Source organism: Rhodamnia argentea, chromosome 1 (assembly GCF_020921035.1).
Source record: "Rhodamnia argentea isolate NSW1041297 chromosome 1, ASM2092103v1, whole genome shotgun sequence".
NCBI lineage: Eukaryota > Viridiplantae > Streptophyta > Magnoliopsida > Myrtales > Myrtaceae > Rhodamnia > Rhodamnia argentea.
Genome location: NC_063150.1, coordinates 9,305,360 through 9,322,169, shown reverse-complemented (window position 1 = coordinate 9,322,169; position 16,810 = coordinate 9,305,360). Strand labels below are relative to the sequence as shown.

Sequence of the window (16,810 nt, the reverse complement as noted above, 5' to 3'; positions counted from 1 at the left end):
TCAATTCACCTGATGCAAGAGTACCCATTTGTGCATTATGTTTTTTAGTAGGAAAAAGTGTTCCAAAAATCTTAAACCTATTGCACTTTTGTCAATTTCATCATAAATGTTTAATTTTGTTAATTGAATCCTAAGCCTTTCAACGTTTTGTGGATTGAGTTTATCTCGTCAATTTTGGCCAGAAATCGATGATGTGGATGATAGCTGACCTACGTGGGACGGTCAACACTGAAGTGAAGAAAATTTAATAATATTTTAGTATTTTCTTGAACTTTTTATTATTTTTTATTATTTTTTCTTCTTTACTTTTTTTCTTTTGTTTTTGTCCCTCGATTGGTGGCCCTCGCTAGCCTAGTCCCAGGCGTTTCTCATTTGAGGCTGGCAGAGGGAAAAAGGGAAAAAGAAAAATGAAAAGGAGAAATGAAGAAAAGAAGAAAAAAAAAGAAAAAGAAAAAGAAAAAGAAAAAATAAACAAAAATTTCAAAAAATTATTAAAATGATTTTCAGGTTAGCGTCGGCCTTACCACAAGGATAGCTTGCATCCATGTGAGCGATTTCCGGTGAAAATTGGCCCGGCCGAATTGAGTATTGACTGAGCTGGAGCTTCACCGTAAATCATGTGGGTCAATCTCGAATAATCAAATGCAACGGCACCACCAACCAATATTATGAATATTTTCTACCACAAGAAGTAGGATACTCAAAACTACTTTAAGACCCCCTCGCCAAACCTTGTACTGCAGCCAACATATCTTCTTCGTACACTCTCAGCTAACTCCATTCCATAGATTTCCACCTCTCTTCCTCCAATTCAATCGATGGAGAAGCCGGAAAAGCTCCATGCCGTGCTCCTCTCGAGCCCCGGCATGGGCCACCTCATCCCCATCGTCGAGCTCGGCAGGCGCCTTGTCGCCGACCACGGCTTCGAGGCGACTGTCTTCGTCCTCCCCTCCTCGCAGGCCTCCCACGCCGAGGCCAAGATCATCGACTCCGCCATGATCCCCAAGCTCCTCCACGTCGTGGAGCTCCCGGCCCCCGACCTCTCGGCTGCAGGCCTCAGCCCGTACGCCACCGTGTTCACAAGGCTTGTGGTCATGATGCGCGAGGCCCGGCCGGCGTTCAGGTCCGCGCTCGCCGCGATGGAGTCCCGGCCCGATGTCCTCATCGTGGACTTGTTCGGGACGGAGCATCTGTGCATTGGCGACGAGCTGGGGGTCCCAAAGTACGTCTACGTCCCATCCAATGCATGGTTTCTTGCGTCGTTCTTATACACGCCGACGCTGGACAAGGAAGTGAAGGGAGAGTATGTGGACCGGACTGAAGCGTTCGAGATCCCGGGTTGCAAGCCGGTCCGACCGGAGGACGTGGTGGACCAGATGCTGGACCGATCCAACCAGCAGTACCGCGAGTACGTGAGGCTGGCTGGCGAGATACCGATGGGAGATGGAATCTTGTTGAATGTGTGGGAGGATTTGCAGGCGGAGACGCTCGCCGCACTGAGGAATGAGGAGTTTTTGGGCCGGTTCGCGAAAGGGCCGGTATATACGGTTGGGCCGCTCATCAGACCGGTCAGACCGTCCGGTTTGGGGAAGGAGCTACTGGAATGGCTGGATAAGCAGCCGAGCGAGTCAGTGATGTTGGTCTCGTTTGGAAGTGGAGGGACTTTGTCGGCTGAGCAGCTGGTGGAGCTGGCTTGGGGATTGGAGCTGAGCCAACAAAGGTACGGTTTGAGATTTGGATAACTGTCCGGGGAACCGACCCGGCCGAATGAGCAAAATATTACATGCAGAAATGATCCACGAGGCATTCGGTGGAGCACGGGGCGGGCCTGGTTTTAACCATTTTCTCCTTGCTAATCCGCCCCGCGCACGCTTTAAGAAAAAAGAAAAACTTTTTATTTACTCTGTTTTAACTTACAATGTTCTTTTTAGAATATCTGTTGTACAGTATATGATATAATAGCTGGTCCAAAATGTCCTAAACCTATTGCGCAAAAGTCAATTCTAAACTTTTAAGTTTGTCAATTGAGTCCTAAATCTTTTTCACAATTTTTCAATTAAGTCTATCTGGCCAATTTTGATCAAAAATCGCTGATGTGGATGCTGGTTATCCTACTCGGCACGATTAACATTGATCTAGACAATTTTCAATAATATTTTCATATTTTTAAATTATTTTCTTTTTTTCATTTCTTCATTTTCATTCACTTTTTTCTTTCTTATTTTTACCTCTATCGGCCGCAGGCGAGGGTCGCGCTTGCGGGATCGAGCATGCGAGTGCTGCCCTTTGCCAAATTGGGCAAGGGCGACCCTCGCCAAGGGCTGGCCTAAGTAGCATCGACAACGATACGAGACGGGCGACACGACACGACACGTCGACACGTCATTTCTAAAAAATAGAGATTTTCGACACGTTGTATATTAAATATATTTTTATGTATGTATGATATATTATTATTTCTATAATTTTTTATAAAATGAAAAATTTACAAAAATAGTTCTTATAATAAAAACAAAGCTAATGTCATGAATACTCTCGTAATTTGATCTCAATCAGCCTAGAAAATAAATAAACTAATGTCATGAATCCTCCCTTTACTTTTGAAAAAATCTCTGACACGCGCGTCACCTCTCTCCTCCCCTCTCTCTCTCTCTCTCTCTCTCTCTCTCTTCTCTGCTGCCCCTCTTCTCTCTCTTTACTTTTTGAAAACATCACCGAAAACATCTCACACTTTTCATCTCTCTCTCTCCTCTCTGCGAGAAAATATCCCCCCACCCCTCTGTCTCTTTACTTCCTTAAAAAATCTCGCACCCCTTCCTCTGTGTCACTCCTCTCTGTCCCGCTAAACCAACCCCGACGTCGACCACTATGATTTTTGCTGCTCGTCTCTCCTCCGGCGCTCTCTCCCTCTGTCCTTCGGCTCGTTCGCTCTCTCTGCTCCGGCGCACACGAAGGCCGTTCCCTGCTCGGGCACTGGCCGCACGTCGCCGGCTTCCTCCCTCATATCTCTCTCATGGCCCGAGACGCTCTTCTTCCCCCTCCCCTACCGTTCTCTGCCATTCGGATCTGCTTTTCCCCTCCCTCTCTCCTCACCGACTCGCGTGTCCCCGGCGTGTCGCTGGCGTTGACCGGGTGTCGGATCTTCGACACGAGTTGACCACGTGTCGAATGCGTGTCGGACGCGTGTCGGATACCGACACGCGTCCGACACCGACACGCCGGGGGGTTTGGCGTGTCGGTGCTTCATAGGGGCTGGCAGCCCTTGCCAGGCCTACGGGGGCGACCCTCGCCCAATTCGGTCAGGACAAGCCTTGGCTGAGGACGGCGGAGGTCGACGAGGCCCAATAATGACCATAGGAGGGAAAAACAAAAGGAAAAACGAAAAAAGTAAAGAAAAAATAAAAAATTCAAAAAAATGCATTAGAATAGTATTAAAATTGTCCACTAAGGACCGATCGTGCTACATAGGATAGTTAGCATCCACATCAACGAATTTTTTTTATCAAAATTGATCGGATAGACTCAATTGACAAAACATAATAATGTTTAGTACTCAATTGATAAAATTTAAAGGTTATAGGATTGGATTAGTAAAGGTGCAATAGATTTAGGACTTTTGGGACAATTTTCATCTCTTTTTGACCATTTAGATTAAATCTTATCTTGATGATCATCTTCTGATTTTCTTTTGCCTCCTTCCAAAATCTTGGCGCCTGGGACACGGAGAAAAAATATTTTTCTTAGGCTTAATTTGTTTCACGGATAATGAGTACTTTCTTAAAAATGATCGTTTGTACAGTTTAAAATAATTAGTCAACGAAGTATTATTTCATTATCGATAATAATTTATGTCTAAATAATTTCGCAGACATGAGAATGTCTTTTGTGCATTCATTTTTATAAGCAATAAAAGTTATCAATTTTTTTGATAATGTATTTCAAGTCATCAATTTTTCGCGAGATAAACTGAAACTTAAAAGATGGTGAATTTTTCAAGTTAATATGTACATGGTATGTGGTTTTACCGTTAACAGGTCGGTTGTAGGAAATTATCCCCTTCCTCTGACCAATCTCTCGTTAAGGATGAAGAAAAATATAATGATAAAAACATTTTTATTAAGATCATTTTCAGTGTAACTTTTTTTCGCACTCGGGGAAGGCCTTACAATAATAATCCAAAAAGAATAAATAAAAAGGTGTGGTATTCTAAATTAACCTTTGTTTTGGTGTTTTTTGGTTATATACTCGATAAATTCTTTCATCTTACAAATGTATAATTTCGTAGGTTTATATGGATACTTCGAAAACCAACTGTCAAATCTCTCGATGACGGATCGTTCTTTGATGCGGGGAAGGCAGGCGGTGGCAACGACGAGCTTTCGAGCTTTCTGCCAGACGGATTCACGGTACGTACCCGCGACGTCGGATTAGTACTCCCGTCATGGGGCCCGCAGGCAGAGATCCTGAGCCATCCATGCGTGGGCGGCTTCCTATCTCACTGTGGATGGAACTCGACCCTAGAGAGCATACTGAACGGGGTGCCCATGATCGCCTGGCCACTGTACGCCGAGCAAAGGCTAAACGCGACACTCCTAGCGGAGGAGGTCGGGGCGGCGATCCGGCCGAAGGAGCTGCCGTCGAAGGAGGTGGCGGGGAGGGAGGAGATAGCGAAGCTGGTGAGGACGATGATGGTGGAGGAAGGAGGGCAGGCGATAAGAGCTAGAGTCAAGGAGCTGCAGAGGAGCGCAGAAGAGGCCGTGGCCGAAGGGGGTACTTCCTACGAGTCCCTGCGCAAAATGAAGGAAGATTGCAAAAAGAGGATCCACCAGATTATGAAAGCTCATTAAGTCGTCGCATGCGTGCATGGCCTTCGGTAGAATGGAATAATTATCAATAATGCAGATTTGGCAGTACAATGGTTGAGTTGGTTCAAGTGTATTGATGATGTAGGGCTCCTTCCCCGTTCAAGTGTCCTCGGTAGAGGAGACATTGCTTTCAGTACTCTCCCAATAACTTGTTGTATGGATGAGCAAATAAGTGTACTCGCGTACATTCAACATGAAAAACCCTCCCTCTTAATCATTCTTTGTGCCTGCCGTCAATTGTTTAGTAGGGATGAGCAAGATAGATTGATCGAACCAGGAACAGCCCGGACTAGCTGGTTCGGTCCAGTTCCCGATTTCATAAATTAGAATCGGTGATTTTTGTTCCGATTCCTCCTGGAACCGGACCGGGCCGATTATTTATTTATTTATATTTCTTTAATGTAAACATAATGATCTATCGGTTATGTTTTTTAAATGTAACTTGAATTTTATTTAATATTTTTAAAATTAATATGTGTAGCTCATCCTTATGAATAATCCATCGATTTCATTGGACAGACCGGAAATTGATCACTCCCATTATTCAATGGTGCAAACGTTGTTACTTGTGCATGAATTGCTCGGTGAGAGAGAGAGAGAGAGATAGAATGGAAAGAGGCACCTACGGAAAAGACAGCGGTCGGAAGAGGGAGCCGATGGCTTAGGTTGATTGACCTAATCCTGTGATGTGCAACCGCGACCATGTCCGTAAAGGGTCGTCTTCTAAGGCCCGAGACGGTGCCTTCAGCTTTTCATCCTGAATGGTGGCTTCTTCACCTTTAGCTCTCCCCTTTAAATGATACGAGTAAATTTTGTTTCTGAAAATAAGACCAACTTTTTTTTCCAAACATAGTGCTGTGCATTGCACCGTTACTTAACGGCGACGTCAGGCTAGCAATGCTCTATAATGATTATCTTTCTCTGTTTCGTTTTCAGAGATGCTTAGAACCATAGAATCAACCTTAACTGCCCCGGATGAGTTTATATGGTCCCCCTAAGGGTCACCGTGTCTCCTTAGCTTTTTCACCGTTAGATTGAAAAGAGAAAAAATGTGACAACCGTTCGGACAGAGATCTATTGAACGACCGAGATTTTTTACATTTCAATCCAATGGTGAGAATTACACGGAGAAGATGTCTCTTGAAGACCATAGAATTGCCTCTTTGACTCCTCGCGAGTCTATGGTCTCGGGAGCCATGTGCCTCTTTGTACCCTCTTTATTCTTTGCATCTGGAAGCGAAAATGAAATTACCCTAGTTTAAGCTGAGATCTGTTGTGTATTTCAATCCAATAGGGAAATATTATAAAGGCATGACATCTCCTGGGACCATAGGACCAGGAGAAAAACATGATTATGACATCGGTTTCGATAGTTACGTGAGGGAAAGGTCTAGCCTTAATTTATATGTTAGAGATGAAAGATGCCTGTCGATCAAGGGCGCCATCAAATGGAGAAAAAACATGATTATGACCATTAGGGGTCCTATCTTATCCGAAGCGACTTGATGGAATCGATCAAGCCTTTCCCACATCGAATGCTTGCTTTAATTCCCTCTTCTGTGACTTTTCTTGCCGGAATTTTTAGGGCTCACGAACAAATCACGTAGCAAGTGAAATCTACTAACGCCTTTGCTCGAATCAAATTCACGCATATGGCGTCGAGTTTGAGCTTGACTTGACTCTCGTTTTTAGGGTTTTGAAACTCAACTCATCTCGACCTCGATCGAGTAATTTAATTTCTTGCTTAATCTTGGCGCGAATGGAAAAATTAACATACATGACTTCAATTCAACTCAACTTGACTGTAATCGTTAAAATATTTAAATTTTGATGTAACAGTTTAAGGAGCGTTGAATACTTAGATATTAAATGACGTATTCATCCGATTAAATTTCAGAAAATAGTGGGCAATAGTGCCTTAAATTTTCACAACTTATAAATGAATGTGGAATTCAAGCTAAATATGAGTTTGAGTTCGACTCCGGATCAGTATGCCAATCTCAAGTAATAATTGAGCAGATCTTAAAATGGTTAAACTTAAATGAGAGGTGCCTGGTCATCAAGGGCGTCACCAAATGGAGCACCCTACGATTGTCACTTTATGATCCCATCTTTTCTTAGGCCACGCCATAGCATTGACTAAGGTTTCCACATCGCCTGTTTAAGTAGTTTAAAGACTCGCTTAGGTTTCTATTGTCAATAGAAGCTACTAACCCGACAGCCTAATAGTACTTGTCGCTATTTCTAACCACACAACCTCTCAATTAATGAATGTTTTATACAAAACACGCGATAATGATGTTTGAGTATATGATTGAGATTGTACCTGTCTTAACAATACTACCAGAAAAGCATATCTCATTATTAATATACGATCTTATCTTTTCTTGGGCCACGCCATAGAATTGACTAAGGCTTCCACATTGCCTGTTTTGTCTTTTCTCTAGCGCTCGTCACTGTTCTCGCCGGAATCTTTCGAGTTCACGAAAGAATGACGTGGGAAATGAACTCAACTATAAGTGAATAATACTGGTTTAGTATAGTGGAATCCACGCGTTAATGCGTCATCAAGTTGTAGCTCCACTGGGCTCCTACTTTTAGGTCGACTCGATTTGATCACAATCTATTATAAATGCATCCCGAATTCAAGTTTGGACTCGATCTTGACAAGCTTTAGTAATTTTCTCTGCAGTATATGTATATCTGTAAGGGATATAATTTTATGAATTCTTTGTTTACTTTAAAGATACTATAACGTTTTAAAAATAATCATAGAAGCTCGAATTAGCTCGCGAGCCTACCGAGTTGAGCAACGAGGAGTTCGAGCTTGAACCATAAATCACGTACGATCGATCTCGAATTACTCATACGATCGAATGGCTTGTGTTGGTTCCGCACTTTATCTTGCATCTCTGGACATTTATAAAGTCAAAGCAGAACCACCAACCATTGGATCAACCTCCCCAAAGTTGGATTCTCAACCTCCTTAAAGACCCCCTCACCAGCCCGGGTTGTAAACTTGTAGCTGACATGACTTCTTCATACGCGCTCTGAGCTTCACTTCATTCCAAAGATTTCGACCTCTTCTCCTCCAACTCATCGATGGAGAAGCCGAAAAAGCTCCATGCCGCGCTCCTCTCGAGCCCTGGCATGGGCCACCTCATCCCAGTCATCGAGCTTGGCAAGCGCCTCGTCGCTGACCATGGCTTCCAGGTGACCGTCTTCATCCTTCCGTTGCAGGCCTCGGGCGCCGAGGCCGAGATCATCGAGTTCGCCATGACCACCAAGCTCCTCGACGTTTTGGAGCTCCCTCCCCCTGAACTCTCGGCCTCAGGCCTCGGTGAGGATGCCGCCCTGGCCACGAGGCTTGCGGTCATGATGCGCGAGGCAAGGCCGGCGTTCAGGTCCGCGCTCGTGGCGATGGATGTGCGGCCCGATGTCCTCATCGTGGACTTGTTCGGGACGGAGCACCTGTGCATTGGCGACGAGTTGGGGATCCCAAAGTACGTCTACAACACTTCCAACGCATGGTTTCTTGCGTTGGCCATATACTCGCCGACGCTAGACAAGGAAGTGAAGGGAGAGTACGTGGACCGAACCGAACCGCTCGAGATCCCGGGTTGCAAGCCGGTCCGACCGGAGGACGTGGTGGACCCGATGCTGGACCGATCCAACCAGCAATACCGCGAGTACGTGAGGCAGGCTGGCGAGATCCGGATGGCAGATGGAATCTTGTTGAATGTGTGGGAGGATTTGCAGGCCGAGACGCTCGCCGCACTGAGGAAGGAAGAGTTTTTGGGCCGGGTGGTGAACGGTCCTGTATACACAGTTGGGCCGCTCATTAGACCGGTCAGACGAGCCGGTCTGGGGAAGGAGCTGCTGGTATGGCTGGATAAGCAGCCGAGCGAGTCGGTGATGTTCGTCTCGTTTGGAAGTGGAGGGACTTTGTCGGCTGAGCAGCTAGTGGAGCTGGCTTGGGGATTGGAGCTGAGCCAACAAAGGTGCGGTTTGAGATTTGGATAACTGTCCGGGCACGCCCTTAACCTAATGATATTCCGAAAAGCAGAAATGAAAAAGCGTAGCACGTATAAACTAAGCTTTGTATTAGTGCTATTTGATTACATACTCGATAAAATTCCTTCCTCTTACAAATGTATAATTTCGTAGGTTCATATGGGTACTCCGGCGACCAACCGTCAAGTCTCTTGATGGGTCATTCTTCGACGCGGGAAAGGGTGGCGACGGCGACGAGGTTCTGAGCTTTTTGCCGGTTGGATTCACGGCACGCACGCGCGACCGCGGATTAGTACTCCCATCGTGGGGCCCACAGGTGGAAATCCTGAGCCATCCATCCGTGGGCGGCTTCCTATCTCATTGCGGGTGGAACTCGACCCTGGAGAGCATGACGAACGGGGTGCCCATGATCGCCTGGCCGCTGTACGCGGAGCAAAGGCTGAACGCGACGCTCCTCGCGGAGGAGATAGGGGTGGCGGTCCGGCCGAAGGCGCTGCCGTCGAAGGAGATCGTGGTGAGGGAGGAGGTAGAGGAGCTGGTGAGGACAGTGATGGTGGGAGAAGAAGGGCACGCTACAAGAGCCAGGGTCAAAGAAGTCAAGAGGAGCGCGGAAATGGCGGTGGCGAGAGGGGGCAGCTCCTACGAGTCCCTGCGCAAAATGAAGGAAGATTGCCAAACGAGGGGCCACCAGATTAAGAAATCCCGTTAAGGGCGTTCGGACACATGCATGGCGTGAGCAGAATAGGGGGACAATAACGGAGACCGACGGAACAGTTCTTGAATATGGCAAAGGTTTTGGTCGGAGTGTACGGATGAGTTGGATATGGTTTAGGACTCTTAACCCAAGCTTGTGTGTTCAATACGTACATATGTACAGTAATATAATTTAAAAACAGATAACCCTACCTCCCACAAACGGTTGCCTGCACACCAGATATCCGATGGTGCGAATGTCGTCGCATCCGGCATTGTTTGGTCACTTAGAGAGTCGACGGCAAAGACGGTGATCGAACGAGGGAGCCGAAGCCGATGGCTATAAATGGGTGGGCGCCGGCCTGAGTTTTTGTTTAAGGGTCATTTGCTTAGGCCCGATCCCGAAGCCTGGACATTCACTCAAGTACCCGCCATATTAATGATAAAATAAATCTGCTTTTGCTTTTATACGAAAATTGATCTTTTACATCTTTCCCAATGTGAAAGGGAGAATTACAGAAAAAAAAATTATTAAGCTTATTATAATTGTGTCAATTCAGTCATAATTTTTTTTTTTTTGCTAATTGAGTCCTAAAACCTTTTAAGAGAGAACATACCTAACACCAGAGCTCACTCGTGAGAGGAAGATTGTTAGGATTCAATTGTGAATAGTATTAGAAAAATCCCACATCAAAGAATTGGTGTGATATGGAGCAACTAATATCTAAGTTAGCTCATAACTCATTAATTTAAGCTTTTGAGTAAACATGAGTTCAACCGGATATGTTAACGGGTTTGGACTTGAGTTATCTTTTGGTAATCTCTTAGGGCAAAGATATCGTACTTCTGCTGTATTCTCCCAACAATTATCATGCTTGTATGTATGCTTAGCACCTTTTTTTTTTTTTGTGGAAAAAAAAGCAAAACTTTTCGCCTAAAGGAACTTTTTTAACCAAGTAATTAAATATTCGACTTGATTAAATAAAAAGCCAATGAGAATAACTTTTATCTTCCGAAATTGTCGTATTAACGGGCACATTGCTCGTCCTACAACAACCCAACGCGATCGAGCAAAGTTGAATCAACATGTGAAGATCCAATCCGCGGCTTGAAACATGCAATTTCGCAGACTCGAGCGGCCACTTGAACCCAAACTCGTTTCTTTCATGCTTCGATTTGACATCATCAGACGCCATAATATAATAATCTTCAGCTCCGCCACCGCACGGGAATTGCCGTTTCCGAAGGCGATGGCGAGGCCAATGGACAGAAGACCCCATTTGAACCGTTGAGCAGATTTTTGCTGCGTGCTGAAGGAAAATCATCTCTCTTGGTAAGTTGGTCAAAACGAGGCTCGAGCTTGCAATGAGCTTTCACTCGTGCGAGACTTTCCATCCTCGACATGTGCGCACTTGGATTGGTGAAGGGTTTCATATCTGGAGATCTCTTTTAATTTTAGTGAGCCCCAAAAGCCACACATCATTTGGGGTAGAAATCAATCGATTCATTCAGTCATAGATATGGAGAAAAGTACCAAAAAAAAAAAAATCTTAAAAGTTATTGCTCTCATGCTAATTTAGTCTTAAACTTTTGATTGTAACAATTCAGTGCTGAACGTTTAGACAATTTGCCAATGTAGTCCATTAAGTCAAACCAATACTTTTATTTGAATTTTTTTATTTCTTATTATCATTTTCTTTTCTTTTTTTAGAACTTTGGGCAGGCAAAGTTGCCAGCCGACCATAGGTGAGGGCCAATGGCCCTTGCTGGCCATGAGCGAGGCGTTGGGCCCTCCAAATGAGTGCTGAAACTCTCACTTGGTCTGGATGAGGGCATCGTGGCCCTCACCGGCCAGCAGGCTAAGGCGTCATCCCTCTCCTTGGTCTACGAGAGGGCCCGACACTCTCGCTTGTGGTCGACAAGGGCGTTGAGGCCCTCTCCCAAACCTCGCTTGTGGTCGAGAGTCTGTTGGTGATCTTGCCGTCCCACTGTTGGGGAAAAAAAAAAGAGAGGAAAGAAAAGAGGAAATAACAAATCAACAAAAAAGTAACAAAAAGTTTCGAAAACTCAAAACAAATTAAAAATTTATTCACGTCAGCAACGGTCGTTTCACATAGGGTAGATATCTAGCAAGTTAGTGATTTCCAATCAAAATTAGCTAGATGGATTATATTGACAAATCATAAAAAGGTTTAGGACTCAATTGGTACAATTGAAAAATTTAGAACCGAATTGGTACAAATACAATAGGATTATGACTTTTTTGGTAACTTTCTCCCGTAAATTTGTGTCACGTGGATTGCCACAAAGGAGTACCAACGGAGGTTCTCTTTGTTAAGGATTTAATTCTTCTTTTTTCCTTCTTTTTCCCCCTCTATTCAATAGAGACAAGTGTCTAACACTGTATAATCTCTTAACGGCATCATGTTGTCAACGGGAGAATTTTTTGAAAAATTCTAAATTTATTGTACGATGATAAACTCAATAATACACTTTGACGATTTCTCATTGTGGTCTTTCTAATCAATTTACATTGAAAATTGTTGACGTGGTAATCCAAACAACGTTGTTCGTTTCATGTGGCACACCCGATGATTTGAGGTGTACAGGCTCGAAACGATGTCATTTTGAGAGAATTTTTCAAGTCTCGATCTTTTCTTATCTTTTGTTTCTTTTATGTTCTTTTTATTTTTTTTTCCCTTCTTCTTCTTGGATTTCCATTGGTTGGGGCCTCAGTGATGGCGGCGACCCTCACTCACCATAGATGAGGGTATTGCAAACCCTCAACGGCCACAAGTGAGGGTCACACGGCCCTTGCCCTACACAAGGGCCGCAACCATCCTTTGGCTGGCGAGGGTTGTACTATCCTTGCATGTGGCCGGCGATCGATGGAGAAGAACATGAATAGTGGAAAGATAAAGAGAAAAGATTTTTTTTTTTAAGAAATTGCTTAACGAGGTCTTTTCATTTAAGGTCGTTCATGTCAACTAACGGTTATACCATGTAAGATGGCCGGTGCTGGATTGGACCACCATGTCATCAATTTTCGACCTAAATCGGCTTGATGAACTATGTTGGAAAATCGCATTGAAATGTTTAGGGCTACATCGACTAAAATAAAAAGTTCAAGATCGAATGGGCGACAGCATAATAGGCTCAGAGCCTTTTGGACGGCTTACCCCATTCTCGTCCGCAACAATCTTTTCCAACAAAATGCCTCAATAATTACCATCATTATCATGAAACCTACTGCTAACGTTGACTTACGCAACTTCTTACGGCGTAGGCAACAGTGGCGTTGACACGGACTTCACGATAACTATAATTTCAGGCTGACGGGATCGCAAGCCACAGCTTTTCAATTCCTCGTGCGATTGAGATCCGGACATATTTTTGTAGCGAGGAGGAAAGTTCGCCGTAGTTGACAGATTTCTACCGGTCAACCAGCTCGTAGGCTTAGGGAAGCCGCTGGCACTACAATCCCAGCACAATTGGCGGCTTAGACCAGGAGTCATTTAGGGCGGCTTCCACACATGGTTGGAAGTGTAAAAGCTGTGATTTTCACATCATCGGGACACACGCATGATAACGTAGTTTATACGTACATGATAATGTAGTTAAAAATACTAACATGGTTCGTGGCAAATGATCAATTGGGTCCGTCCAAACAGACTAATAGAAAAGAGTAATTATACCATGCCCGGGCCATGAGAAATTCTTATTGCCACGACCGGGCATACCCATGATTAGACCTGTTGGGTTGGGTCGGGATGAAAATGGTTCGACCCAAATTGAAATATTTAACCCGCTTTGAACCATTCCCATGCAAGAAAAATCTGGCGACCCTTACCCGACCAACCACATATAATGCAACTCATACTAACTTGTATTATTAAAACACTTTCATATTTAAACACAGTATAGGATAACTTAAAGCTATATTATTATAACACTTCCATACAATATAAAGCTAGAAGACAATTGTTTATAATAATTAAAAAATTCTGAATTTGTATTTTATTTTATTTTTCTTTTTTTTCTTCTAAGGTGGGCGAGGGTCGCCGTAGAAACAAAAAGGACATGAAAGAAAGAGAAAGAAAAAAATATATAAAAAAAATAGAAAATTTTAAAATTTAAAAGAATAAAAAATTATAAAAATTGTCCCGACATCTCCAACTCCACCTTATATGGGTTGGAAATGAGTTAGCGCTCCATTTTTGATAAGAGTTAAAAATGAGTCAATTCTCAACCCATTAAGCTTTTAAATAACCCATTTATGATCCCTTTAAGCTTGTTTAAAAACTTAAGGTAACACATTTATGACCTGCATTATCAAATCAATTAAACTATAGGTTCTAGATCCATTTTACCATCTGTTGGAATTAATTAATCAGAATTAATTAATTGCATTTCCCCAAAGTTGGTCAATAAACGAATCATACGCCATTTGCATTCGCCTAAGGGACTCTAAAGCCCTAGAGCCCATTTGTTATACTGAATCAAATGGGACCAAAATCTAAAAAAATAAGCGTGGCACCGCAAGACGATCCCAGCTAAATTGGAAGGCATATCACGAGTTATGTAGGGCGGCTTCCACACATGGTAGAAGAGTAAAAGCTATGATTTTCACGTCAATGGGATGAACACATGATAATATAGTTTATACTGATTTGATAATATAGTTGTATTCTAACATGATTCGTGGCAAATGCGTTGATCAGGTCCATCCAGACTATAAAAAAACAAAAGAGTTATCGTAGCATACCTCGTGTGAAATTCTTGTTCCCACAATGGGGCTTCCCCATGATTGATTGGATGGTTAATGAGAAAGTAGGCGGTTTAAAACCCTCAAATCAAGAACGGATCAAACTGCTTGCGTAGAACTTTCTGGATGTGAATTGACTTCTTATGCATGCACCAAAAGACAAGGCAAAAAAAAAATAAAAATCCCTCTTCCGAAAGTTTTCACAACTTTTTAAGACTGTATGGCGGTCTTGAAGTTCATAGATAAAATCTGGAAAGATAACCATAAGCATGGCGGTTTTGAAGTTTCAGAAAGGTGCTGCAGCCGACACATGGGTGTGGCCATACGGACAGCCCTTCTTCATTAAATTGCATGTCGGGTTTCTGCCTCGGTCGTTCTGAACTGGGACACATCGCGTCGCCAGGACTCCAAATAAAGCCAAAGGGTTGACAACGAATGGGGCACATAGCAACTTGAAAAAGTCGGGCCCTATCCCGTCTACCGTGAGCAAAAAAGTGACCCCATGTACTTCCAAACTAGGGCTCATTAGGGATTTCTCCACGCCCCTAGAGTTGAATTCTCCAAATATAATATAGTCACTAGTCCGGAAAGATACGCATGTAATTCAGTAATCGTAACCTTGCACAACTCTATCATGTAGATACTTCTTGGTTAATGATGATACTCGTCTTCGCTATAAATACCACTTGCACGAGAACCCATTCATGCAACGCAAACCCAAAGCCTCACCCGAACCCTTGTCTTGGAAAAGCCAATCATGCAAACCCTAAAGCCTCATGCAGCGCTCCTCGCGAGCCCCGGCATGGGCCACCTCATCCCCGTCATGGAGCTCGGGAAGTGCCTCGCCGTCCACCACGGCTTCGATGTCACTGTCTTCGTGGTGGCACCCGCCTCGTCGATCGAGGAATCCCCCATTTTCAGTTCGGCATCGGCTCCGAATCAGCTGGAGCTCGTCTTGCTCCCCCTGATTGACATTTCTGGGCTCGTCGACTCGACCACCTCGATCGTAACCCAGCTAGTCATCATGATGCGCGAGGCGTTGCCTTCGCTGAGGGCCGCTATCTCCGCCATGAGGGCGCGCCCGACAGCTCTTGTGGTCGATTTGTTCGGAACCGAAGCTCTGGCTGTGGCTGAGGAGTTTGACATGCTCAAGTACGTTTTCATTACCTCGACGGCTCGGTTTCTTGCGGCCACCATTCACTTGCCCACCATGGATGTGAAGGCACAACATGAGCATCGTATTTTGAAGAAGCCTTGGGAAATTCCAGGTCTTGAACCGGTCCGATTCGAGGACACCTTCGACCTGTTTGTGAACCAGACCGATAAGAGTCTTTATGCGGAGTATACTCGAATTGGGAGGGAAATACCGACGGCCGATGGAATTCTGGTGAACACGTGGCAAGATCTGGAGCCTTCAACATTGCATGCACTAGAAGATGGAAAGCTCTTGGGCCGGGTCACTAAGGCGCCGGTCTACACGGTTGGTCCACTGGTTAGACCGGTTGGACCGAATTCAGAGAGCGAGGTGATGAACTGGTTGGACATGCAACCAGTCGAATCGGTCATTTACGTTTCTTTCGGGAGCGGTGGGACCCTATCGGCGGAGCAAACCACCGAGCTGGCTTGGGGGCTGGAGCTGAGCCAGCAGAGATTCGTTTGGGTGGTGCGCCCGCCCATGGACGGCGATGCGTCGGCGAATTTCTTCAACGTGTCCAACAGCCAGGACGGGACGCCGAACTATCTCCCCGAGGGGTTCTACACCCGGACTAGCGACCGGGGAGTGGTGGTGCCCATGTGGGCCCCGCAGACCGAGATCCTGGCCCACAAGTCCGTGGGAGGGTTTGTGTCCCACTGCGGTTGGAACTCGACTCTAGAGAGCATAGTGAACGGAGTGCCCATGGTGGCATGGCCGCTGTATGCGGAGCAGGGGATGAACGCCGCCATGCTGGTGGAGAAGCTCGGCATGGCTGTCCGGTCAAGGACGAGGCCAGCCGGCGGGGTGATCGGAAGAGAGGAGATAGCGGACGTGGCAAGAAACATCATGGGTCCGAAAGGGAACGGAATGAGGACTAGGGCCAAGGAGCTGCAGCGCGGCGCGACGGCAGCCATATGTAAGGGCGGTTCGTCTCACAATTCACTGACCCAAGTGGCCAAGGAATGTGAAATCAAGTTGCACAGCCTGAGTGCCAAGGCTCTCGGTGCTTAGAAATTGCATAAGATTTAGCTTCCTTTTTTCTGTTTGGCTGATACTTTTCGTGATTATCTTTGTTCAAGTTACATAAGGGTATTGGACCAGCATGCTCCGTCCCAAGATACTCCCAAACATTGATCCACAATAAAGATCCTTAATTTAGTGATGATTGTCTTATATATATGTAATCCAGTTAGATTGATTCGTGAAATAGATGTGAAAGGAAACCTTGTAAGAAAAAAAAAGTCTTGAACTCATTGTATGGTGGACAAATCAGTCCTA

General features: G+C 44.8%; 3 protein-coding genes across 3 annotated transcripts; all 3 read left to right on the top strand.

The window, feature by feature from the left end:
* The first annotated feature begins 686 nt into the window (after window positions 1–686).
* Window positions 687–5,087, top strand: LOC115740274 (anthocyanidin 3-O-glucosyltransferase 5-like). Its single transcript, XM_030673761.2, has 2 exons — window positions 687–1,720; window positions 4,286–5,087. The coding sequence occupies exons 1-2, from the start codon at window positions 819–821 to the stop codon at window positions 4,845–4,847; spliced, it is 1,464 nt and encodes a 487-aa protein (XP_030529621.2). The 5' UTR covers window positions 687–818; the 3' UTR covers window positions 4,848–5,087.
* A 2,856-nt stretch (window positions 5,088–7,943) lies between these two features.
* LOC115740300 (anthocyanidin 3-O-glucosyltransferase 5-like) lies at window positions 7,944–9,588 on the top strand. Its single transcript, XM_030673780.2, has 2 exons — window positions 7,944–8,866; window positions 9,033–9,588. The coding sequence occupies exons 1-2, from the start codon at window positions 7,968–7,970 to the stop codon at window positions 9,586–9,588; spliced, it is 1,455 nt and encodes a 484-aa protein (XP_030529640.1). The 5' UTR covers window positions 7,944–7,967.
* Window positions 9,589–15,078: 5,490 nt separating this feature from the next.
* On the top strand, window positions 15,079–16,567 carry LOC115740275 (UDP-glycosyltransferase 72E1-like). The gene has a single exon (XM_030673763.2). It carries the CDS (start codon window positions 15,095–15,097, stop codon window positions 16,541–16,543), a length of 1,449 nt encoding a protein of 482 aa, XP_030529623.1. The 5' UTR covers window positions 15,079–15,094; the 3' UTR covers window positions 16,544–16,567.
* The last annotated feature ends 243 nt before the right edge of the window (window positions 16,568–16,810 follow it).